The sequence below is a fragment of the Urocitellus parryii genome, chromosome 9, assembly GCF_045843805.1.
Source record: "Urocitellus parryii isolate mUroPar1 chromosome 9, mUroPar1.hap1, whole genome shotgun sequence".
Classification (NCBI taxonomy): Eukaryota; Metazoa; Chordata; class Mammalia; order Rodentia; family Sciuridae; genus Urocitellus; species Urocitellus parryii.
The window spans coordinates 117,123,062-117,149,290 of NC_135539.1; the positions used below are offsets into that span (position 1 = coordinate 117,123,062).

At 37.8% G+C, this 26,229-nt stretch overlaps 1 protein-coding gene across 6 annotated transcripts in view; it reads left to right on the forward strand.

Moving 5' to 3' along the window:
- Positions 1–11,325, forward strand: part of Ddx59 (DEAD-box helicase 59) — a 28,793-nt gene extending 17,468 nt beyond the window's left edge. For 5 of the 6 annotated variants that reach the window (XM_026397146.2, XM_026397147.2, XM_026397150.2 and 2 more), the window contains 4 exons: positions 5,332–5,583; positions 6,271–6,423; positions 7,129–7,257; positions 10,910–11,325. In XM_026397146.2, the coding sequence (XP_026252931.1) occupies positions 5,332–5,583; positions 6,271–6,423; positions 7,129–7,257; positions 10,910–11,173 (798 nt within the window). In that variant the 3' untranslated portion in view covers positions 11,174–11,325. The remainder of the gene's footprint in view (positions 1–5,331; positions 5,584–6,270; positions 6,424–7,128; positions 7,258–10,909) is intronic. The other variant, XM_026397151.2, reaches the window with a different exon arrangement.
- The last annotated feature ends 14,904 nt before the right edge of the window (positions 11,326–26,229 follow it).

The following is a 26,229-nucleotide window of genomic DNA, read 5'->3' on the forward strand; positions in this document are numbered from 1 at the left end:
AATAATAGGACTGTATATGGTTTGCCCATTGACCAGGACAAATAAGACCAGAAGGAGAAATGAGAGTAAACCCATTGGCACTGTAAAACATGGCTTCTCAGAGGTAATGGCATTTAGCCTGGGCCTCAAAAGGGGGAACATGATTCAGAAAATAAAGGATGTATCAAATATTCCAAGTGAAGAGACAGTGCTAGAAAATCCAACTACCTGTATGGAGGAAAAAGGAAAGAGACCAATCAGCTTGAGGAATTCTTCCCAAGAAACAAGAGGAAGTAAAGTTGGGTGGTTAGGGTGGAGTCAAATTATAGAGGACCCTGAAAGGGAGTCAGAAAATTTGGATTTCTTGTGGGAGACAATGAGGCTTTCTAAATTATTGAGTTGGGGCATAACATGTTGAAAGTGGTGGTTTTGGAAAGTTACTCTGCTTCTCGGTACAAGAGAAATTAAAGAAGAAAGAATCTGAGACAGAGCAGCCAGCAATCCCGACAAGGGGTGAAGGGGTCAGGGACAGGGTGGAGGCAGTAGGACTGAAGGGTTAAATGAGAGTATTATAATTGTTTATGAGTCTCCTGATGACTTAATATAAGAGCAGCAGAAGAAGGCAGTGACAGAGGTGACTCCATAAATTATAAGTTGTGCCTTTAACTTTAGAAAAGGGTAAGTGGGTAACTGCTGGGTTTGGGTGATACTATTTAAGTTTGGCTTGAGAATGTTGAATTTTGTGTGCATGATGGACTAAGTGAAACTGTATGTGTAAGAAGCGTGCACTAGAATTCACTTGACATGATGGTTTCTCTACGAGAGGGAGCTTGAAGAGACATGGCTTGGGCATTTGGAAGACAAAGCAGTAAACAGAGTAATCTGAGAGACCAGAGAGGAGCTGAGAATGAATGCTGTCCTTGAAGGAGAGAAGCCACTGTTTCAAGAGGAGGGTTAGGACACAGGAATGACCAGGGGTGAATACCAAGATAATCCCTTTGAAATTTAAAAAACTCTGCTCTGTTGCCTTTCTGTGTCTCCAGTGAGACCTTTCCTTTGGACTAGAATTTTCCTGATATATTTATCTTCTGTGAGTGTCTGTGGCTCTGAAACCACCCCTCACTCCCCCAGACAGGCTTTAGACTTTCTTTCCTCTCTGCTCTGTTGAACTGTACACAGAACTTGTTATTTTTCTTACACTGTGTTCTCAGCCATATCCCAGTAATTAAGCATGGTATTTACCCAAGTTTCCCTAATGATAGGAATCACCTGGCATGCTTGGTGAATATAATACAAGATCAGACTCTCACTTGATATTCTGATTCAGTAGTTTTGAGTTGGAGCCCAGGAATCTTTAAAAACTCATTCCAGGTGATTTTTACCTTCAGGGAGCTTTAGGACACACTGACTAGTAATAACCTGACATGTAGTTAGGTGCTTGTTTGGTATTAGAATTAAGGAATGCTCATTTATTAATAAAATGCATTTTTAGGGCTTTTGATGTGCTGTATACTACTTTGGCCTTGAGTCTACAGTGGAAAGTACTACAGATGAGTGTTCTGCCTCATGGGGCTGTGGCAGTTGTACCCACCCAAAGTAATGTGACAGAGACAACTGGTGGGCTACCTTAGATTGGTAGTTCAGAGCTCTCTGAGAAGGTGACTTATGCTGAAATCTGAACGAGAAGGAACCAGCCATGTGGAGGTCCATATGGAGGGAAGACTGTTTTAGACAGGACAGCCACTGCGCATGCACTGACATGAGGCTGGTGTGGGTTATTTGGGGGCAGAAAGAAGGCTGGTGTGGCGGGATCAAGAACAATAAGGGATAGTGGTGGGAGATAAAGTCAGAGAAGTGTACAGCATGAGAGCTTGTAGGACTTCAAGGCCCTGGTGAGAGGCTGGATTTTACTCTAAGTGTGATGGGAAACTACTAGCAGGTTTTAGTAGAGCAGTGATAAGATCTGATTTGTATTCTTGAAGAAGCCCTCTGGTTGCTTGAGAATGGGTCATGGAGGGAAGGTGACAGGAATAGGATCAGCACCTCCAGTGTGAGCTGGAGAAACGTGACCGTACTGGGATGTGTTAGTGTGTCAGCAGCATTATTGCTGAGGAGGTGATTAATGAAGAGGAGATGAGGTAGGGATTTCTATTGATGTCATTTCACCAGATGTGTACTGGAATAGGGAGGAAATAAAACATTCTGTTATGAATATGTTAAATTTGAGGGGCCTGTTTGATCCAAGTGGAGATGTTAAGTTGGCAGTTGTTTGCTGAGAAGCAGTTGTGACCAGAGATAAGATTTGGGGACTCTGATGTGTATATGGTATTCAGAGCCATGGAACATGTTAGTGTTATCTAGGGAGAATACAGATGAGGAAGCAAAGGAGGCCCGTGACGCAGCCCATGAGGCTTCCCAGGTACAGAGGTGGTCCAACGTACAGAGACCAGGCAGAAAAGAGGAGTCTGAAAAAAAGAGTAGCCACTAGGGAGGAGAAAATCCATGAGGGAAGAATATAAGTATTTGAAGGAGATGATGGTAATTATGTTATGGGTAATTTAAATATGTATTTTAAGTGTATGAATTTTGTCAGTTTGGGTTGACACATCTGTTTCCCTGTTAGACATAAGTTCTTTGGAAGTGAGGTCTCTGTTGCCTTGGCCACCTGACAACCAGCATTTCAGCTTCATATTTATAATGCAGGTTCTACAGCCAGATTGCCACTGTCCCTTAATAACTTGTTATTATTCTGTATGATATACCTGTTTCCTCATTTGTAAAATGAGGGTCATAACAATGCTTACCTCACAGGATTATTATGAGGATATGTATGGCATTTGGAAAGGTCCTTGGTGCATAGTAAATGCTCAGTTCATATGAATTCTGAACCACAGTTAGCTACTCAGTAATGGTTTGGCCATTAAATGTTTATCCCTAGGACCCTGAATAGAGGTAGAAGTCACATTTTCACACATTAAGGAAGTCATGAGTAATGAAATGTAAGCAACACCAAAAACATTTTTCAGAAAAGTTGAACAAAGTTTGTTTTACAATTAGGGAACACTTGTGTCAACCTCTTTTTCTCATCTCTTACACCGTTTACCACTTACTATTGCATTTCTGAGTAGCTTTATTTTGATTTTAAGTGGTTCTAATGTTTGTAACACCTTATATTTATGTAGTACTTTTATTTTGAAGAAATTTTTTACAAGTATATTTTTTACATTTTAACCTGATAACATCCCTCTAAAGTAAGAAATGAAGAAAACTAAGGTATAAAAAGAGCAAGGTTTGGGGCTAGGGTTGTGGTTCAGTGGTAGAGCGCTTGCCTAGCATATGTGAGGCACTGGATTCAAACCTCAGCACCACATAAAAATGAAATAAAGATATTGTCTCCACCTACAACTAAAAAATAAATAATAAAAACGAGCAAGGTTTCCCCAATGTCTGATTCATACTTTCAAAATAATGCAATTTAGATGGAGACTCAACACATGAATATTGTATTTGTATAATTATCCTTGCTACTTGTGGTTTTTCTATTCTGGTATTTTTTCTTCTGTTTTTTGATGGTTTTTAAAAATTTTTGTTTATGCCCATCATGAATTTTGAATGGCAACTATGTTTTATGAGTAATCCATGCACATTGAAGATGAATTGGCAAATGTATGGGGATGGGTGCATATCCCTACCACCTTAGAATAACCATAATTAGTGTTATTTCTTTTCAGATATTTCCTCCTGTGTGTGGTTTGTAAGAGGCCTTGAGAGTTCAGACTTTAATCTGTACACATTGGGAACCCTCAAAGGATTTTAAGCAGGAATGTACTATAATCAGACTGGTATTCTGGACGAGAAGAATAGCCAGGAATCCAGAAGACTGGTTCACAGAGCAGTGGGTGGGAGTTGGGGGAGGCACTTCTAGACACACCTCAGAGACTGAAAGTAAGGGAAGAGGAGGTTGTCTGCATTGTGAATTTAGTTCTTTTTGCTTTGTTGTGTCTACCAAGTTTTCTACAGTGAGCATATTCTATTATTCAAAAAAGTAAAAATAGTGTCTTAAAGAGAGACAAAGATTCTCTTTGATTTGGGCTCATGGGTAATGACTTCCACCTGGAAGAGAGTAGCTTCAGTGAGGTGAGTGGGTGAGGGTAGTGGGTGGAACAGTGAGTGGAAGTGAGAAAGCAGAGGAATGGAGACAGCGGGTGCAGACAACTTTCAGAGCTGGTAGGAGACAGGCAGAAGGAGTTTAGTTCTAAAGGCCTAGAGGCTGCTTCTCCCAGATAGGAGAGGTGAGTGGCACTTGGGGGATCATTGAGGGATGTTTACAGAATGTACTCTGTGTGTGCACACATGCAGGTGTTATCAATGTTCCATCATAAACAACAGAAATTTTTTTCTCACAGTTCAGGAAACTGAGAAATCCAAGATCAAGGCCCCAGCATATTCCATGTCCAGTAAGGGTCTCTGCCTCAAAGATGGTGCCTTCTTGCTAGGTCCTCACACAGCAGGGGGGAGAGCAGCTCCCTTCAGCCTTGGAACCCTCATGACTTAATTATCTCTTCAAGGTCCCACCTCATAACACTACCACACTGGGGGTAAAACTTGAACATAGTAATTTGGGAGGATACCAACATTCAGACCATACAGCCTCAACATTAAAATTTTTTATTTAAAATAATATTTTGTTACAAATAAACTGTATGCTAATGGTAAAAAAATAAATAAATAAAAACCTTGCAATAAAATTTAAAAGTGAAATTGCTTCCCCATAAACCCTCTAGGTTTCTCCCTTGTTAACAGTTAACAATTAAGTTTCTTGAGTGTATACACATAAAATATTTTGTAACATGATAGCATTGTATTATCCACAGTGTTCTGTACTTGGCTTTTGCTCCCCTAGAATCATTCCTTATCTAATAAAGGGCTTTCTGATAATTTTTCATGACATCATAATGTTGTTATATCGATTTATCATAATTTACCAAGTCCCCTATTGATAGGTACTTAGAATGTGTATACTTTTTGCAATTATTCATAATGCTGTAACAGCAATCTTTGTATATCGTTGTAAATATTTAGTTGTACAGTTTATAATTGTATGTAAAACTTTCTCTTTTGAGGGCCGGCAATTTAGCTTAGCAGTAGAGCACTTGCCTAGTATGTGCAAGACCCTGGGTTCAATCCCCAGCACCACCAAAAAAAAAAAAAAAAAAAGAAAGATTCCCTGTTGATCCTTTGTTTTTGGACATTTTGGTATATTTTCTTGTGTGTTTTTAATTTTTATGTTTTTAATCATATTAGTCTTATTTAATGTTAAGCAAGACTAACTTCAAAATGCTTTTATTTTAGGCTGATACCATGCTAAAGATGGGCTTTCAACAACAAGTGCTTGACATTTTGGAAAACATTCCAAATGATTGTCAGACCATTTTGGTTTCAGCCACAATTCCAGCTAGCATAGAACAACTGGCTAGCCAGCTTCTGCATAATCCTGTGAGAGTGATCGCAGGAGAAAAGAATCTACCCTGTGCCAATGTGCGCCAGATTATCCTGTGGGTAGAAGACCCAGCTAAGAAGAAAAAACTATTTGAAATCTTAAATGTGAGTAATGAAGCAGTCAACCATGTTTTGTAGATTGTGTTTGCACTTTTTCACAGCTCTTAAAGGGAGTGATATTTAGATTCAACTTTTTGAGGAATTTGGTGGATGTTTAATAATGAATTGCTTTATCTGTCAGAATTCTGTGAGGATCAAATAAATTTTTATTTGTGAAAACATGCTATATTGATGCAGGGTGGGTTTGTCTTACCCTTGTTATAGAAAAGTATTTATATATCAAATTATCATCAAGAATTTTTTTTTCTGAGAAATTTTAGTATTTCTTGGCTCCTCTGTCCTTGAGAAATTTTTAACTGTTGCTGATTTAAACAGAAATTTGTGAAGTGGATAATATGCACAAGCATAATTACACACACATTATTGAGTTAAATATGGCTTGTATTGGCTCATGAGAAGCCTTTAGAACTATGCTGATTACACTTAAATTTTTTAATATACATTTTCAGTATTAATGATTGAAAACTGTGAGGGGTGGAAGATTGGCTTCTGTTTATGCATATTTTAAAGAAAATATTCATTTTAACAGAAGATACCTTTTTATCTCCTTAATAGTATGTATTTATATATTTATAAACCTTTCAATAATTAGCTTGTACTAATGCTTTCAGAAAAGCCTACCATTGTAAATTATGTTATGTGAATAATTTTAAATGTTTTTGATTTTTTCAGGATAAGAAACTCTTTAAGCCTCCAGTGCTGGTATTTGTAGACTGCAGACTAGGAGCAGATCTGTTGAGTGAGGCAGTTCAGAAAGTCACAGGTCTGAAAAGCACATCTATACATTCAGAGAAGTCACAAATGGAAAGGAAAAACATATTGAAGGTTTGACACTAAATACTGGATCTTCTCTTTGCAGTAAATCTGTTGTGCCACACTTTCAAGAGATAACATGTTACTAGCTGGTTTTTAAAGCAGACTTTTTTTTTAATGACTGTGAGAACATCAGGCAAGCAGTGATCATGAAGTTAATTATTCCTCTTGCTCAGGCTTCTGTGTTTTGGGAACAGTAAGCCTGTTCTCTAGGAATTGTACTAAATGGATTACTAAATTAGAATTCAACATTTCTGAAGTCAGGACGCTTTGACCTAGAGCAGAGCAGGTTTGCTTCTGAAAAAGATTTGCCTGAATAAATTAATAGAGTCAGTTCCATGGTGTAGGTTTCAGATATGAGAAGATATGAGAAGACTTGTTTATTGGAAAGACATTGCAAAAATATATTGAAGTAAGATTTTAAAAAAAGAAAAGGGGGCTAGGAATGTGGCTCAAGCGGTAGTGCGCTCGCCTGGCATGCATTCGGCCCGGGTTCAGTCCTCAGCACCACATACAAACAAAGATATTGTGTCCACCAAAAACTAAAAAATAAATATTAAAAAAAACTTCTCTCTCTCTCTCTCTCTCTCTCTCTCTCCCTCCCTCTCTCTCTCTCTCTCTCTCTCTCTCTCTCTCTCTAAAAAAAAAGGCATGAGAATTGCATAAAACCACATAAAATGAATTCTGAATAATAAATTTTGTTGCTGTTTTGGAAAGGGATTACTTGAAGGAGACTATGAAGTTGTGGTGAGCACGGGGGTCCTGGGACGAGGCCTTGACTTGATCAGTGTTAAGCTGGTGGTGAATTTTGACATGCCTTCAAGTATGGATGAGTACGTGCATCAGGTAGGAAAGTTCTGTTACCACCGTTTTGTTAATGATCTTTTTGGAGAGGGCATTGTCAGTATGGTGTTATGTTAAAAAAAAAAAAAAAGGCAGGACAGAAAACTATGCATGTTTGTTCCTAAAACATATATGAATATAAGCCAAATTTTGGTTTCATTAGCTATGTATATGCTTAAAATACATTTTTAAAAAACTGGAGGTAAGTTACATAAAATATTAGTTTAAAAAATTTAGACATTAAATTTCTTTTTATTCTTCATTGAGCATATTAATGGCTTTTATAATCAGAAAAGAAAACTGTTTTGAAAGATTGTTTTAAATTGATATATTTGATTAAAATAAAATTGATCCTTTAAAGTATTTGTTTTTTTAGGAATCTTGTCTTCATCTCCTCTTTGTATCCTTACTGGTTCTAGACTTTCACCTTTTAAAGTTTCATTCCTTTCCTTTGCTGCCAAAGGTAACAATAGCTTCTCTTTCTAGCAGAAATAGAGCCTTTTCTTAGCGCCACGTTATCTTACTGACTGCTACCTGTCTTCCTTCTCGGGCATCACTTACAAACCTGCCAAATGAAGCCTTTCTCTGATGTTCTTAGAATCATCTTTGAATACCACATTTGCTTGAATCATCCACGGAAATGCTTTTAGTGCCTATAATACATTGTTTCTTTTATTTTTACTTATAATATAGAAGTACTTCTCTTTTTTTATTTATTTTTTGGCACCACCTCATTTACCTGCACATCAGGGAATTGAATTAATATCCTACAGGAGTTGATTATTCAAGTAATTGAAGTGTATTTTCTTTCAAAAAAAAGACTTTCACCAGGCATGGTGGTGCACACCTGTAACCCCAGCTGCTTGGGAGGCTGAGACAGTAGGATCACAAGTTGGAGGCCAGCCTTAGCAATTTAGTGAGGCCCTAAGCAACTTAGTGAGACCCTGTCTCAAAATAAAAAATAAAAAGTGCTGGCAATGTAGGTTAGTGGTAAAGCACACCTGGGTTAAATCCTCAGTACCAAAAAAAAAAAAAAGGAATTTCATACACACACATGTATATACATATACAAACTTATACACGCATATTTATACACACACATATCTACTCACATGTGTATACACACATACATATGCATATAGGAACATGTTTATACCACACATACGTAAATGGGACCACATCATACCAACTGTTCTGTGCCTTTCTTTCTTTACTAAATATATCTTAGGTATCTTTCCTTATCAGCACATATAATAGGTATAAATGTTAATGTGTATTGAGTGCTTTCTGTATGAGCAGACACTGTTTTCTCTTTAAATGTTCTTATTTAATCTGGCTTGTTCTGTTTTGATAGCTGCAAGGTAATATGTTGTGTGTACATACTGTTATTTATTTACTGTTATTTATTTTATTGATGAATGAATATTTCTAGTTTATTAAATAATGTTTTTGCAAACACCCATGTTTGTGGTCTTCCGTGACTTGCTTCTTTCACTCAGCATAATGTTTTCAGTGTTCACCCATGTTGTAGTATATATTAGTACATCATTTTTTATTGCCAGGTAATGGTCCACTGTGTCGGTATAATACATTTGTTTATTCATTCATTAGTTGCTGGATGTTTAGCCAAAAGTTTCCACTTTTTGGCTACTATGAATAATGCTTCTGTGAATGTTGATGTACAAGTTTTTGTGTCCACATGTTTTCATTTCTACTGGACTAGTACCTTAGGAATGGAATTACAGGCTCATTTGGTAACTCCATGTTTAACATTTTGAGAACCTGCCAGACTATTGTCCAAAGTGGCTTCATTCATTAGGTGTGGTGGCGCATGCCTGTAATCCAGCAATTTGGGAGGCTGAGACAGGAGGATGGCAAGTTGAGACCAGCCTCAACAACTCTGTGAGATCCTGTCTCAAAATAAAATTTAAAAAGTATGGAGATATAGCTATATATAAAAAGTATGGAGATAGAGCACCCCTGGGTTCAATCTCCAGTGTCACCAAAAAAGAAAAAATTGACTTCCCAATTTTATATCTCTAATAGTATATGAAAGTTCCAGTTTCTCTACATCCTTTGTCAGCAGTTATTATTATCTTTTTATTATAGTCATCCTTGTAGTTATACAGTATTTCTTTATGGTTTAATTTGTATTCCTTAATGGCTAATGGTATTGAATGAACATCATTTCATGTTCTTGTTGGCTATGTGTATATTTTCTTTGGAAAATGTCTGTTCAAATCTTCTGCCCATTTAAAAAATTGTTGTAATTATTATTAGTTATAAAAGATTTTTGTATACTCTAGAAGTCCTATTAGAGATATGATTTGCAAATAGTTTCTCCTGTGGGTTACAACTATCTTTATATTAGTTTTTATTTTTATTGGACTAATTAGGTAGTATAATTAAGCAAATCAGGTAAAAATTAAAGCTAACACTATATCATATTCACTTCCCTCACTTCTCCCAATCTCAATTCCTAGAGACTACCCCTTTAAACTCTTTTTTTATAATTCTTTTTTTTTTTTTTTAAAGAGAGAGTGAGAGAGGAGAGAGAGAGAGAGAGAGAGAGAATTTTTAATATTTATTTTTTTAGTTCTCGGCGGACACAACATCTTTGTTGGTATGTGGTACTGAGGATCGAACCCGGGCCGCACGCATGCCAGGCGAGCGTGCTACCGCTTGAGCCACAGCCCCAGCCCTAATTCTTTTTTTTAATATTTATTTTTTAGTTGTACACAATACCTTTATTTTGTTTATTTATTTTTATGTGGTGCTGAGGATCACACCCAGGACGTCGCATGTGCTAGGCAAGCGCTCTACCGATGAGCCATAACCCCAGCTCCCCCCTTTAAGCTCTTTAGAGGCTGCTTCTTTTACAGTATTAAAAAGGCCTTTTTATATTGGTAGGTAGAAACTATCTATTGATTTGGGCATTAAATATAGGTTTCATTTCAATTTAAGAGCAGAAATGATTGTATTTCTCCTTCTGAAGAGTATATTTTTATTTTATGTTTGAAGACAAGTAGATTTGGGGTCTTACTGTGGATTTTCATTACAAATATGTGTCCATTTAATTCTGTGAAAGTGAAGAATAACTATGAAAGAATGAATCCACTTAAATCTAACATATCAGGTACTTAGTATGCAAAAGCAAATAGTTTTTTAAAATATTTACTTTTTAGTTTTAGGTGGACACAATATCTTTATTTTATTTTTATGTGGTGCTGAAGATTGAACCCAGTGCCTCACGTGTGCTAGGCGAGTGCTCTTGCCACTGAACCCTAGCCCCAGCCCAGTCTTCTTGTTGTTGATGTAAGGCTTCCAAAATTTTTTTACCTTATCCCATCCACAGTGAGAAATATTTTTGTCATTACCTTCTTCCCACCACAACTACCACACACACGGGTATAACTGAAACACGATTTTCACAAACAATACTTACTTGTATTATATGTGATCACTCCAGTTTTTTACTTGGGTTGTTTCTTTAATAATATTGCTGGTGGCAGAGGCACACAGTTCAAAAACTGCTATCTGAATGAATGTCAATCTTAGCAAATCCTCTTTAAATAATAATCTTCATTTTTCTTTCAAGAGACATTAAGGTTTTATGTGAGCATTTTGAAAATGTCTTTTTTGCATTTTATTTCAGGTTGGAAGAGTGGGGAGATTAGGTCAAAATGGAACAGCAATTACTTTCATCAATAACAATTCAAAAAGACTCTTCTGGGATATTGCAAAAAGAGTAAAGCCCACAGGATCTATCCTTCCTCCACAGTTATTAAATTCCCCCTACCTTCACGACCAGAAGAGAAAGGAACAGCAGAAAGATAAACAGACACAAAACGATGTGGTTACGGGAGCTAATCTCATGGACATTATTAGAAAACATGATAAAAGTAATTCTCAAAAATGATTTGTTATGCCACTTTGAATAAGTTTTGTTGCATATTTTCAGCAGAATTTCTATAAATTATTACTGTGTAATTTGAGTAAATGATAATGTTCATGAAACAGAATCTTTAAGATAGGATTTTTTAACTTAATAAAACACGTAAAGCAATATTGTATTTATTTCCCTTTTTAATTCTCACATTAAAAACAAAGTAAAAAAATGAGTTTTTAAATAATTTTCTTATCTGGACAAAGTATTTCTTTTTAAATAAATAGTTCTCAGAGCTACTATCAGAACTGGAAACATGCCACAAGCACATTGGGAAAAAATGGTTAGAACCACTCTTAAAAGAGTGTGAAATATGTGTTTTTATTCTTGGTTGTTTTTCTTTCAACCTAGCTAACAATTTTTTAATATACTTAATAATTTGGGCTACTTATCAAAGTCATGTCAAGTTGTATTAATGTTGCTTTGTAGTTTTATGTTTATGTCACTTCGCAAACTCAATAATTTTAAATACTGGAATTGGTGTTTGATTTTGATATATCTAAATATATTTCTTTAAAGTCTGATAGCATTCAATTAGTTGAGAAATTTAGGTGATCAGTAGTTATACAAAATTTGACATTTAAACAAGCTGTATAAGGTCAGCATCCTCCTTGAGGGGCCGTGGGAAAGATTTTTCAGCAAAAGTCCTGCATTGATAGTTTGTTAGTGTTGTCTTCGCCCAAAGGAGTAAGGGTTGTGGGGACAGAGGTTCTCCAAAGTATGTGATCCTTCAGTCTCTGGCTCTCTTTTTGTATGTCTGCTGTAACGTGGTGAGTACGTTTGATTTTAAGGGAACAAAGATGAGCAACTTTAAGGTTCCAGGGTGCTGTAGCAAAGGTACCTTGGAAGGCTGAACTCAACAGCATTCACATGGTACCTAACACATACTAAGTGTCTTGAAAATGTTGATAATGATTACTAGAGACCAAGGCAATTTTTTACTAGGCTCAAACGTGTTTATAAATAAAAGTGGGATAACCAGAAAAATAAGATGACTTTGTGAGTTACCATTTACAGGAGACCATATTTAAATAAAAATAAGTAATATTAGACTATAATGTAACCTATTAAATTGGTCAGCTTAATTTTCTGGCAGTCTGGCTTCTGTTCCCACAGATGCACTCACTGTCCTCAGAGCTGTCCCAGTATACCCTCCTCTAATCCCATTTTCTGCCACCCTCACTGTAAATTTCTTCATTGACTGAGCCTGGCTGACCTTCCTTCTGCAACTCTCACTTCCTTAAGGCAGCTCACAAATGAGATAGTTGTGGGGGGAAAAGCCCCTAACTCAGCTTTACTGTGAGAATTAAGTGAAATTGCTTATGTAAAGTTCCTTTTAAGAGGTGCCTTGGTGGGGGAGGGATGGGTAGTGCCATCAGCTCTCTTCACCATCTCCATTGCCAGGGAGAATGATTTACATACAACTTGGTTTTTAAGCTCTCAATTTGGCTTCATACTTTATCTTATGTAAGTGTTTATTCCTTCATGAAGGCATATAATATACCTCCTATTGCCCTTACTACAATCAAAACAAAAATGACTCTACAGACGTAGGTATGGTACAGAGGTGACAAGTCATCCAAGGTGACTTTCCTGGCAGCATGCATTAATCTGACTCTGGACAGACAGGACTCTTGTCTATCTTCAAGGCATACTTAGAATGACCCCAGTGGTGATGGGTTCTTGTTGTGAAAAAGTCAAATAATGATAAGTAAACACAGTTCTCTTGTTTGGCTGTCAGAGTTAGGACTTATTTTATACTTACGTATTATAATATCTGGCATATATGGTATTACTAGACTCAGTAACATAAGACAGATGTTTAATTTTATAGTATGTTTACAAATAGCAATTCTTTAGTTTTAACTTTATGAAAAATTTGCACATTATTTTTCTCATTTAATCTCAGATGAAAACTTGGCAAAGATATTTGCAAATAAGCGGGTTCCAGTTATATAGTTCCACTAGTTTTTTTTTTTTTTTTTTTTGGTTTTTTTTTTTTTTACATTAGGGAGGGGCTGGGGATGTGGCTCTAGCGGTAGCGCGATCGCCTGGCATGCGTTTGGCCAGGGTTCGATCCTTAGCACCTCATACAAACAAAGATGTGTCCGCTGAAAACTAAAAAATAAAGATTTAAAAAAATTCTCTGTCTTTCTCTCTCTCTCTCAAAAAAACTAAAAAATAAATTAGGGAAAATTCAAATCTTCAGCTTTGCTCACTTGAAAAATGAGAAGGTTTGCTTTAAAGTTCTCTGAGGTCATCCCAAATATATATTTTCTATGCTTCATGCTTTTAAATCTCTATCTCCATGTATGGAATTTGCTTCAAAATAATATGGGGAAGGGGGAAAATATGCATGAAACAAGATTGGCCAAGAATTGGTTATTATTGATACCTGGGACTAGAAATGTTTTGGACATGAGATTTTTTTGGCTTTTGTAATATTTTCTTATACATAATGAGCAATCTTGCAAATGAGACCCAAGTCTAAGTCTAAAATTCACTTATGTTTTATACACAACTTACTTCTAACCTGAAGGTAATGTTATGCAACATTTTGAGTGTGCCAGCATTTTGACCGTGACTGTTCACTTGAGGTCAGGTGTGGAATTTTCTACTTCTATCACATTAATGCTCAAAAAGTTTTAGATTCTGGGGTATTTCTAAATTTGGATATTTCAGAACAGAGATGTTCAATTTGTATATATAATCTCCATTCCCATTTTTTCATTTGTGCTCTGAGTATCTTCAATTTACCACTGGACATTTTTGGCTCAAATACAGTATGTCTAAAGCCACATTTATCATCTTCCTCATAAAAAAATCTAACTCTTCCTTTCTTACTTCCCTGTTGCCTGTGGAGCTACCCACACCCTTGGTCATGCTCAAAACCACAGTCATCATTGACTCACTTTTCTCCTAATCTCCATCTCTACTTAGTCACCAAGTTCTGTTGTTTTTTGAAAATGGCCACATTTTCATGCTGCCACATTATCATCCTGTGTCCAAATTGTACTAGCTGTCTCTGAATTGGCCTTTCTAATTCTAAATCTGAATTACCATCACTCAATGTCCTCCCAATTTATAGCAGGAAAATGTTTTTTAGTGTATAATTCCATTATTTCTGATGATTTCTTGTTTAGACTTTTTAAAAAATTTTTTAAAAATCTTATTAGTTGATGATGGATCTTTATTTGTTTATTTATATGCGGTGCTGAGAATCGAACCCAGTGTCTCACATATGCTAGGCAAGTGCTCTACCACTGAGCTACAACCCCAGCCCCTCTTGTTTAGAAATTTTAAGCAGTTCCCTGTTGACATTATCATCAAATATGAGTTCTGGCTAGTGTCCGAATCCCTCCTTCCCCAAATCCCTCCTTTCCCAAGTCTACTCTACAACTGCTCCCCAGCTCAAACCATCTGTTGCGGCTTACTGCAGGCTAGAACAGGTCAGAAACCCCCTTTGTAGGATCAGACAGTTCATCCCAACTTCCCTGAACACATTCATAATACAAGTAATTAACTGCTGGCAACCAAGAGCTGATGTGTCACTGATGAGCTCTCAACAAAACGGAAGGAAAACAAAGACTCTGCTAAGAGAAGACCAGTTTAATTAGGGAATATTTTTTATACTTTCTTTTCCTATTTTGGATCCTGGTGATATTTGCTTGGAATTAATTACAAAGGATCTTAAGTGTTGGGAATCAGGAAATAGTAGTAAAGTGAATTCGGAAATGAGGGTTGCATTTTAGACTGACAATGCTGCTCTGATGTATGAGTGAGGCAACTGAGAGCCTTTAATAAAGTGCTTTAGGAAAAGGAAGTTAAGGCACTTATAATGTTATGACTTTTAACACATTTTAAATAATTAGAACTGTTTATGACTTTTATGAATATAAAAAAAAATTCAGAAAACTCCTAATTGAAAATGGCATTTTACATACAGTATCCTTGGAAAGACAGGAAAAAGGGAAATGTGGTAGCTGAAAGGAGAGGAGAAAGCTGAGAGACTTTTATGATATATCTTTTTAAAACAGCGTACAGAGGCTGGGGTTGTGGCTCAGTTGTAGAGCACTTGCCTAGCATGTGTGAGGCACTGTGTCCAGTCCTCAGCACCACATAAAAACTAATAAATAAAATAAAGGTCCATTGATAACTAAAAAAATATTTTAAAGAAACAATGTACAGATTTCTTATTTGTTAATTGATAAATGGTTACTAGTTTTCTTTAAATCCTTTTGGATTTGAGGATGGAGGAAAGTATGGAGTTTTTTTATGTGAGCTTTATACTTAAATTTTATGGGGAAAACTAGTTTATATGTTTGAGATTTCATTAATTTTACACATAAAATTAAATAGTACACATAAAATTATAATTCACTTAAACCTCTAGGAAATTAAAATAATTAGCTTAGTAATGATAGAGAGGTATTGGATGGGGGTGCATTTTTTACCTTTTAAAAACATCATTGATCAAGCTGGGGATATAGCTCAGTTGGTAGAGTACATGGCTACCCTGAACAAAGCCCTGGTTCAATCCTCAGCACCCCCCCAAAAAAAACAAAAAAACAAACAAAAAAAAATCATTGATAGTTATAAATGTTCTCAGGGAAATTCAAAAGGTTTTATACAAGTAGATAGTGCTGGGGATATAGCTCAGTGGTAGAGTGCTTACCTGGCATAGACTCTATTCAATCCCCAGAATTGCAAAAATAAAGAAAGAAAAAGACAGACCAAGACAGAATCTGTCCTGGCACATTAGTCCAGGAGCTGAGGAGTCATTAATGGCTCCATTGTGAAGAAGGCCTAACAGCTTCTAACTTTCTCTCATCTTTTTCTGGCATTCAGTGGGTATGCAGGATGATAATAGGATCTAATTGAGCAATATGCTTCCTTGTTTAAAAAAATCTATAAAAAGGGATTCTCAGGATTTGAATTTCCTTTATGTGTAAATTAAGCTTACATAGCTCTTCTTGATTAATTTTTGAGTGGTTTCAATCTTGGATACATATATTCTCAAAGAACTAATTCTCTATTCTGATTTGCAAAAATACTGTTTTTACCAAAATGAGGACACAATCTTACAGATTTTTAGGACCCAATTTATAGATTTTCTTTTTGATTGATTACTCTAATTAACACTTAATACAAAATGCAAAACTAGATGGAGCTGCTGCAAAAATACTGTTTTATTCAGTTAACCAAAGGGCTACCTACTTAGCCTTTGTGAGACTAATGAACTCAAATAGAATTGTGGGGTTTTTTAGTGTAGACATCTGCATCAGTTATATATGGCTATGACACATTTTCCAATACCAAAATAAGGACACAATCTTATAATTTTTTTCTGATCTATATACATTTATGTGCCAGTCTTGCACAGGTTTGAAATCAATCATTATAATTATATACTCACTGAATTTCCAGATATTCACAGGACTTATGTCTATAGGCTGTGTGATGGTGACATCTTGTGATATTCTAGACCTTATGGTCTTTAGTAGCCATGAGTAACATAAGCAAATGTTAAGCTTCTTAATAGATCTGAAAATAAAAGTCAAGCTTCTTAAGAGATCTGAAAGCTTCAGACTGACAGCCTTTGAAAGCAGAGACTGTGTCTCTGAGGCTTGCTTGAGCTTCCATTAGTAGCTTTTGTAATCTTGGGATAATGCTGGGAAATGTAGGGTTCTGGTTAATTGCATTCCTTTTTTTTTTTTTTAAGTCTCTACCAAAGTTAACTGGGAGAACATAGAAAAAGTAGGACTACAATTAGAGATAGCAAGCTCATAGAGCTGATAGGCAGCGTGACTATGTGAATAGTGCCCTCTAGAGTTGTGCATAAAAGTCTCTGTACGTTTTAGGGTATTTGTGAGAACTGGGAGGTGGATGTTGTGGGACCATTTAACCTCCCATAGCATTTGGCATCTTTGATGGTAATGTCATGTCATGGTTTGAAGCTAATGCAGCTCTGACTTGGCTCTTAGCTGCCTCACGACCTGTCTGAGCTCCTTGGTTACAGTTCTGTATATCCTCACCACTTAGTATTCATGGAGCATCCCAGCATGCTTAGCAGAACACAGAACACTGGTGGTTCCCTGTAGCTTGTGGTAGATGTAGCTGTGCCTGGGAAGGACAAGCATTTAACAATAACTAAAGGGAAATTAGGAATTTTATCTTGATTGAATGAACATTGAGGCTGGATTTTGTACTTATCATGTTTTGATTTTATGAGAGAAAGAAGAATCCTTTTAAATAAATAGAAGACAGAGTTTTATTTGGCTGAAAGAGCAACAAAATAGCCACAGTGTAAAATTTTGTGCTGTGATGGAGGACTACTATTCCATTACCATATTATTTAAAATAAGCATGCTAAAAAGTAAGATGGTAATTATGAAAATGGAACTGTTAATATACTGCTAATAATAAGCAAATAATCATGAGTATTTAGGTGATTGGTTTCTAAACTTGTGGTACTACAAAATGAAAGCAATGACATTTATTTTTTTTGAACTATAATCAATGAAAATAGAAGATGGAATGAAGAAATAATCAGAGCTCAAGGAAGGTAGGAACATAAAGTAATGAAACAAACTGAATAAGGATGACTGATATTCTTTTGGATTGATTTTACTGATTAACATTTTAAACAAAAATGCAAGCCTAAATTATCAAGAATAAAATTAACAACCCAGCTATCCTACTCCTTGGTTTATACCCAAGGGACTTAAAAACAGCATACTATAGGGATACAGCCACATCAATGTTTATAGCAGCACAATTCACAATAGCTAACTTATGGAACCAACCTAGATGTCCTTCAGTAGGTGAATGGATAGGGAAACTGTGGTATATATACACATGGAACATTACTCAGCATTAAAAGAGAATAAAAATCATGGCATTTGCAGGTAAATGGATGGAGTTGGAGAATATAATGCTAAGTGAAGCAAGCCAATCCCAAAACACCAAAGGCCTAATGTTTTCTTTGATATGAGAACGCAGAAGCATAATTGTGATTGTGGGGGGAGCCTGGGAGGAATGGAGGAACTTTAGATAGGGCAAAGGGGAGGGAGGGGAAGGGAGAGAGCAAGGGGGTAGGAATGATGGTGGAATGAGTTAGACATCATTACCCTAAATACATGTATGAAGATACGAATGGTGTGAAAATATTCTGTGTACAATCAGTGTCTTGAAAATTGTGCTCTCTCTATATAATATGAAATGAATTGCATTCTGTCATCACATATAACAAATCAGAATCAATAAAATAAAATAAAAAGAATAAAATTAACAATGTTAGTGAGGATGGGGGGGGAGGTACATTCATACGTGGCTGGTAGGATTGCAAATTGGTGCAAACACTATGAAAAGCAGTATGCAGATTCCTAAGAAAACTTGAAATGGAAACACCATTTAATCCAGTTATCCCATTCCTTGGTGTATACCCAAAGAGATAAAATCAGCATACTACATTGGCGCTGTCACATCAGTGTTTGTAACAGCTCAATTCACAATAACTAAACTATGGAACCAGCCTACATGCCCTTCAACAGATGAATGGATAAATAAAATGTGGTATATGTACACAATGGAATATTACTAAACCTTAAATAGAAATGAAATTATGGCATTTGCTAGTAAATGGACGGAACTGGAGACTATTATGCTAAGTGAAGGTCAAATATTAAGTGAAGGTCAAATATTCTCTCTGATAAGCAAATGCTAACTCACAATGTTTGGGAAGGGAATAGAAGTACTTTGGATTAGACAAAGAGGAATGAAGGGAAGAGAGGGGGAATGGGAATAGGAAAGATAGTAGAAAGAATTAGATATAACTTTCTTATGTTCACATATGAATAAGCAACCCATGTAACTCCACATGATGTACAACTGAAGAACAGGAAGTTGTACTCCATTATGTATAATATGTCAAAATACGTTCTACTGTCAGGTACAACTAAAAAGAACAAATTTAAAAAATGCAAGCCTTGAAGGTTGAGTTAATTGAACTCTTTTAAATAGACTCTGGTTATTAATCTGCTAATGATTAAATTACTTCTAAGATAATAGAATTCCTTTCTAAGTAGGTTATAGGTACTGTTTCTCTGACTAATGCAAAGGAACTATTGTAGATCAAAATTATTTAGTGAGCCAGGCATGGTGGCACACACCTGTAATCTCATCAACTTGGGAGGCTGAGGCAGAAAGATTGTAAGTTCGAGGCCAGCCTGGGCAATTTAGCAAGATCCTGTTTCAAAATAAAAAATAAAAAGGACTAGGGATATAGCTTAGTGGTAAAGTACCCCTGGGTTCAATACCCAGGACCAGAAGGAAAACAAATGCACATATACAAAGGTGTGTGTGTATAATTTAGTGATTCTTTTTTTTTTTTTTTTTGATACTGGGGATTGAACTCAGGGGTACTCCACCACTGAGCCACATCCCCAGCCCTATTTTGTATATTTTTTATTTAGAGACAAGGTCTCATTGAGTTGCTTAGTGCTTCACTTTTTTGCTGAGGCTGGCTTTGAACTCACAATTCTCCTGTCTCAGCCTCTCAAAATGCTGGGATTGTAGGCAAATACCACCATGCAGGGCAATTTAGTGATTCTTTAAGGAACAAAATAATAGCCTAAACTTTCAAGCTGTTTGACAAAGGCAATGAAGGATGCTGTTGCTTTTCCTGGAGGTCCAAGAGTGTTCCAACTACTTTTGATAATTAACTGATTTAATTCTCACAAGGGCCTTATTGTCATCGCAAGGAGGTTCTGAAGGTCAAGAGGCAGAGGAGACTAGTGGCAACTTCCAGAGCTTTATTAGAAAGTGAAAGGTGTAGATACACATTCTCAGGGTAGAATGTGGGCCATCTCCAGAGCCAACAGTCCTTTGGGGGTTTGACTCTTCTAAAGGAAACCTGGTGAGGAGTGGGCATGGGAAGGTATGTGGAACGACATCAGCCTGGTGAACTCAGTGCTTTGATTGTGGATCAGAAGGTGCTTCTGGTGGTCTGGTCCTTTCTAAGATCTTCAGGTCAACAGTGTCTCCTTTGGACATCCTTAGGAATGTGCCCTTGTTTTATCTAATCTGAAAATACACTGTGTAGGTGAACACTGCACATAGGCTTTAACAAAATAAGGCAGTTTTGCAAATGAGTGACTTTGCAGTAACTCTAAGATTTCTCAGAAATTTGGGAGTGACCAGTGGGAAGGAAAAATGGGTCTGGGGAGTAAGTCTGATCATGGGCATCTAGGTTTTCAGCTACAGTCTCTTTTTTCCTTCCCTTTGGTCTCCTTTCTGCCTATCTTTATTTCTTCTGCCTTGCTATGAGCTAGGTACTTTTTAAATGGTACACAGGTTTCAGAGGGGTTTCCTAAGGTGCCCAAGATCCAAACTCAGGTGGTTGGATTCTAGTGTCCATGTATATAAACACTTCTCTGTGCTCAGTTTTGATACAAGGACAACTTACAAGTTCTCTGTGTTAGGCCTTCTCTTCTCAAAACAAAGGCCATTTCCTCTGTTTAAGAACAAAGCATCTAGAGCTGGAGAAATCACCTGGACACTTCTTTGTTCCCTCTTAACTCTCCCAAAGAGGAAAAGTAGAACTATGTCCACGGCCTGTTGGAGGGCTAGGACCAGAGCCCAAGCCCTTTGGCTTTTTCTATGTCTAATTCTGCCTATTTTGTTAGTTCTCAGAGCTGCTAATACATTGCTGTGCTCTGTTATGTGAATGCTTAACAAGTATTTAACAACTGCATAACTTATAATAAAATAAGACTTATATATTAAAAAAATGGGGATGGGGTTTATTGGAGATTGAACCCAAGTGCACTTTACTACTGAGCTACATCTGCAACCCTTTTTATTTTGAAACAGGATCTCACTAAACTACCCAGGCTAGCCTTGAACTTGTGATCCTCCTACCTCAGCCTCCCAAATTGTTAAGATTATAGACATGCACCACTGCACCTGGCAAAATTTGTGTTTATATGTTATGAAAACTTAGAGCTGGGTACAATGATTCATGCCTGTAATCCCAGTGACTCAGGAGGATAAGGCAGGAGGATTGTAAATTTAAGGATAAGCTCAGCAATTTAGTAAGACCCTATTTCAAAATAAAAAATAAAGGACTAGGCATATAGTTCAGTGGTAAATCTCCCCTGGGTTAATTCCCCAGTACCCTCCGCGCAGAGACACACATATTCACATACACACCCTTATATAGAGACAGACATTATAATTTCTTCTTTAAGATCATGAATTTATGGGGCTGGGGTTGTGGCTTAGTGGTAAGAGTGCTTGCCTAGCACATGTGACCCTGGGTTCAATCCTCATCACCACGTATAAATAAATAAAGGTATTGTGTCCAACTACAACTAAAAAAATAAATATATATTTTTTAAAAAACCATGAATTTCTGGTCATTAAAAGGAAAGCTAAGGAGCTGGGGTTGTGGCTCAGTGGTAGAGCACTTGCCTAGCACGTGTGAGGCACTGGGTTCAATCCTCAGCACCCCATAAAATAAATAAAATAAAGTCTGTCTACAACTAAAAAATATTGGCAGGGTGGGAAGGAAAGCTAAGCTGGCATGCTGCAGGAAGCCACTGTTTTTCAGCCTGATCCTAGAAAGAAGGACACATGAGACAGACCTTAACCTCACCAGAGCCTGAAATAGAGTCATCCTAGCCAACTCACAGACTGGTGACCAAGGAAGTAGGAGCTATTGTAAGCCACTGAAATTTGGAGTTGTTTGTTACATAGCACTGTTCAGTAGAAACTGGCTTCCATGGAAATCTTATGATGGCCAAAAAAGAAAGTCACACTAACAACTTACTATGTGCCAATTAGTTTATATTCCACTAACCCACATGATCCTTTCAAAAACCCTGTTACAACTCTTATGATCCTATTTTACAGTTGAGGAAACTGACACAGAGAGGACTTGAGTAACTGCCCCAAGAACATATAGGTAGTGCAGTAAGACATGGATTTAAACCCAGGTACATGTGATTATAAAACTTGTACTCTGTCTTTTATAAATACATCATATATTATCGCCTTTTTGGGGAGCGTTACTGGGGATTGAATCCAGGAATGCTCTACCTCTGAGCTACATCTTCTATCCCCTTATTTTTTGAGACAAGGCCTAGCTAAGTTGCTGAGGCTGAACGTGAACTTGGGATCCTCCTACCTCAGCATCCAGAGTTGCTGGGATTATAGGTATGTGCCACCAAACCCAGCTTTTGAATAATTAAAAAAAATCTCAGCTATACAATGAAAAAAATTTTAAATAATACACAAAACAGTATTATTCCAATAATAATTTAAAAACACCCAAATAGATGATAGAACATTTAATTCTATAAGATCAATATTAATGTTAAACATGAACTATAAAAATAGAGACTCAGGGCACCTGGAAGGAGCTGATAGAAGTCAGACATTGGTACGTTCCTCTGAGGAGGTAAGGTATTTCTTCATGGGCATTAGTCAAAAACAAACTTGGAAGGACTGTTTTCAAGTTTCTAGAAACAAGAAGTGAGGGTTCATTAGATTCTGTAATTATCATGACAAACCCGAACACACTTGTCTTGAGAGTGTTCTGTTCTTTCATTCATTTCAGAGGTCTCCTGCAAAGCCCCTTCCTGACGCTGTGGTGGACAAAATCTGTGACATACATTTCTATCCTCAAGAGACAATTCCTGTGGGAGGCCCAGAAGTGGCTTATCAGTTGCTTTTCAAACTGCTCCTGTTTAGTTTTGGTGGAGGGGGCTGGTGGAAGTTGGGGAGCCTAAGTTACCAGAGCACTGGCTACAGGTGCCCTTCACTCTGTTTCCCCTTCAGCTGCCATTGCTGATTGTTCTCACGCTCTTTATAGGAAGTGAGAGAGTGTCTCCACTCCCACTGCCCAGTCCTACTGGGAGGGTGAAAAGAAGAAGCCTCAGTTTCTAGAAGTGACAGCCATTTCTCCTCAGACATTCTGATGCCCCGGCCGGTGGGCGCAGAGCTGGGTAGCCTTGCTGTGCCCTGTCCTGTGCCCATCTTCCCCTCTCCTCCTCCTGCTTGGGGAGACTGGTGCTCTCCTGTTGTTGCCTGAACGTCCAAGCACAAGCCCTTTCCTCCAAGCCTGCTGTTCCTCATCAGCACCAGTGCCCACACCCATCCCTCTAGCTTCCTCATAATTAAAATTGGCTGTAACTCAAGTTAGAATGATTCTGATGAGTTAATTTCATATCGTGACTTTGGAAAAATGGCTATTTTCTCTTTTTTTTCTTGAGGGAACAATTAAATATCCTATTTGGATTATAAATAGTAGGATTTCAGGAATCAAGAAATATAAAGTGATAATATCTGCATTATGGAATGCTCTGTGTAAGGCAAATGCATTATCTCAGTTAATTCTCATAACGACCAAGAGGGGTAAATACTATTGTTACCTGCATTTTACAAATGAAGAAAATGAGACACAGAACTGAGGCCATGCAGTAGAGCTGGATAACAATGTGCTCTAGAGCTTCAATCTTTTTCTTTTCTTTTCTTCTTCTTCTTCTTTTTTTTTTTTTTTTGCAGTGTGAGGGCATTGAACCCAGGGCTTCACATATGCTAGGCAAGTGCTCTACCACTGAGCTACATTCCAGCCCTTTTTATTTTATTTTACCACTAAATTTCCTGGTCTGGCCTTGAACTTGGAATCCTCCTGCCTCAACCTCTTGAACATCTTGGCCTGTGCCACTGCACCTCCCTGAAGTTCACTCCTAACAACTACTGGGAAAGAAGTGAGAGATACTGGAAGTATCAGTGTGTGTAGATTTTGGTAGCCCACAGATTACCTCTCTTGGACAATACTTATGCCACTCCAAAGCCTGGCCCAAGTCCTGAGAACAAAGTTTACATGTTGAGCCACTTGAATGCCATCTACTTGGTGAGACTGAGCACAAACAACTGTTAAAGCCGGTAAGCCCTGACTCTAGAAGGTAACTGACAGATTATTTTGGTCAACCCCATCAGTTCACAAATGAAGAAACAGAATCAAAGAGGTTTAATTTATTTAATTGCACCTCCTGACAGCTGATGACTATTCAGGGATTTGTTTGCAGTACTGGATATGGAACCCAGGGGCACTTCACCATTCTGCTACATCTCCACATTAATTGCCTCATTTTTGCTCCTAATGTCAATCAAGTTGCTTTTTACTTTGCACTTGAACCAATACCTATTCTGGCCTCCCTGCCTCAGTCTGTCCTTCAACACCTCTTTATTTCTCATGGTCATGCAGCATTGTCTGCACATCTTCTTCAAAACATGGCTTTATCTTGAGCATAAACTTGAGTACAAAGGCCTCGGTTTAAATTCCAGTTTACCATTCTACCAGTGAATAGACTCAGCCATTGGTTAAACACAGAGGTGGCCTGAGTCTGGACAGGGGTTTGGACCCTCACTGGCACTGGAGCACTGAATGTACCAAGGCATCAACCTGCAATGGGCAGTCAATCCCAGAAACCTCACTGAGTCAAAACCAAGATGCTGCAGGCTACTCGGCCCGGGTCGAGCGGGCTAGCTGAGCTCCGCTGCTGCCGCCGAGCACTGCCTGCCGCACCACTGCTGAGCGCTTCCCTGCTGGGCTGTCAGTGCACGCCGGCTTGCAATCTTGCAACCCGGTTGGGCACAAAAACACAAGCCAGTCAAACTGAGACAAAGTTTTATTTAGTGAGAGGCCGTGTGCGTCCCCTAACAAGTGGGTCCACCACGTGTGTTCTACCTGGGGGGGGGGCTCCACTTCCCCCGGAACACCCTCCTACCATCCTTTCCCAACCAATGGGAACTCTCCCATTACAAGAGTGACATGAGTAACCTGAGTCCCGAAACGGCCCAGATAAACAGCAGGAGATCAATTACCATATGAATGTAACTTAACATAATCATAATCTGAATTGCTGGCTGGCAGTCACTAAACCCAAAGGTGCCTGTATCAATATTTTTGCTGTGGCTCCTAGCACCAAGAGACACAAGTTGTCCTGGAACCCAACAGGTTTGTCTTTGTTCAGGGCACAGTGAGGGTGGGGGAGGGGGGCTTAGGTACACGGAGCAGGTGGGAGGATGGTGAGGAGACTGAATCCCACTGCCTATTTCATTTCTCAGTGAAAACCTTTCTTGTCCCTGGAAATGGAAGCAGAAATGAAACTTTAGCCAGAACTGGGACTTATTTATAGCAGAGCAGGAAGACAGGATTTAGGAGAAAACTCATCTCCCCTCTTCATAACTCCAAGGCACAAGAGTAGAATACAAGGAGGTACAGATCAGAGTGGACAGAACTGACCACCCTGCCCATGCAGATGCACACCCAATACCCCAGAAAAGCAGGACTCTTGCCCCTCCACCCCATGGGCCATTTTAATCACCCCACACTAGCTACCTTTCATACAAAGAGAGGATTGAGCTCATTGGTTAGGTAAGAAGCTAGGTTTACAGATGAGCCTGTGATGGAGGAGTATCAATTACTACATTCCAGGAATAAACCAGATTACTAAAGATTTGGACAGTTTAGGGAAATGGGCAGAAACGAGGCTAATGAAATTCAGTCTCACAAAGAGTAAGGTCTTGCATTAAAGAAGAATCCATAATATATTTAAATGGAGCCTTAATAGGTGAAACTGCAGGAAATAATGAGGAAAGTGCCCCAGGGCTAGATAATAACATCATCAAGAGTCTAGCTGCAAGCAGGGGATTTCCTTATGGAGCAAAGAAGTAATGGTTTCTCTGTAAATGGTTACTCACGGCTCATTTAGGATCCTGGTATAATTCTGGGCTTATAGTTACTCAGAAGCTAACCCAGCACTGTGCTAAAAAGGGAGCAAGAGAGAAAAAGGAAGCATTGGTCTGGGGCTCAGAAATATGATGAATATATTTGCAGGCATTTTTCACTCTTTTCCTAAGTTCAGTACAAAAAGAACCCTTTAGTTCAGGGGTTGCAAACATTGGATAGAGGCCCCCCGCAATTCTTTTCATATGTTTATCCTCTTTTGCTGACTTTT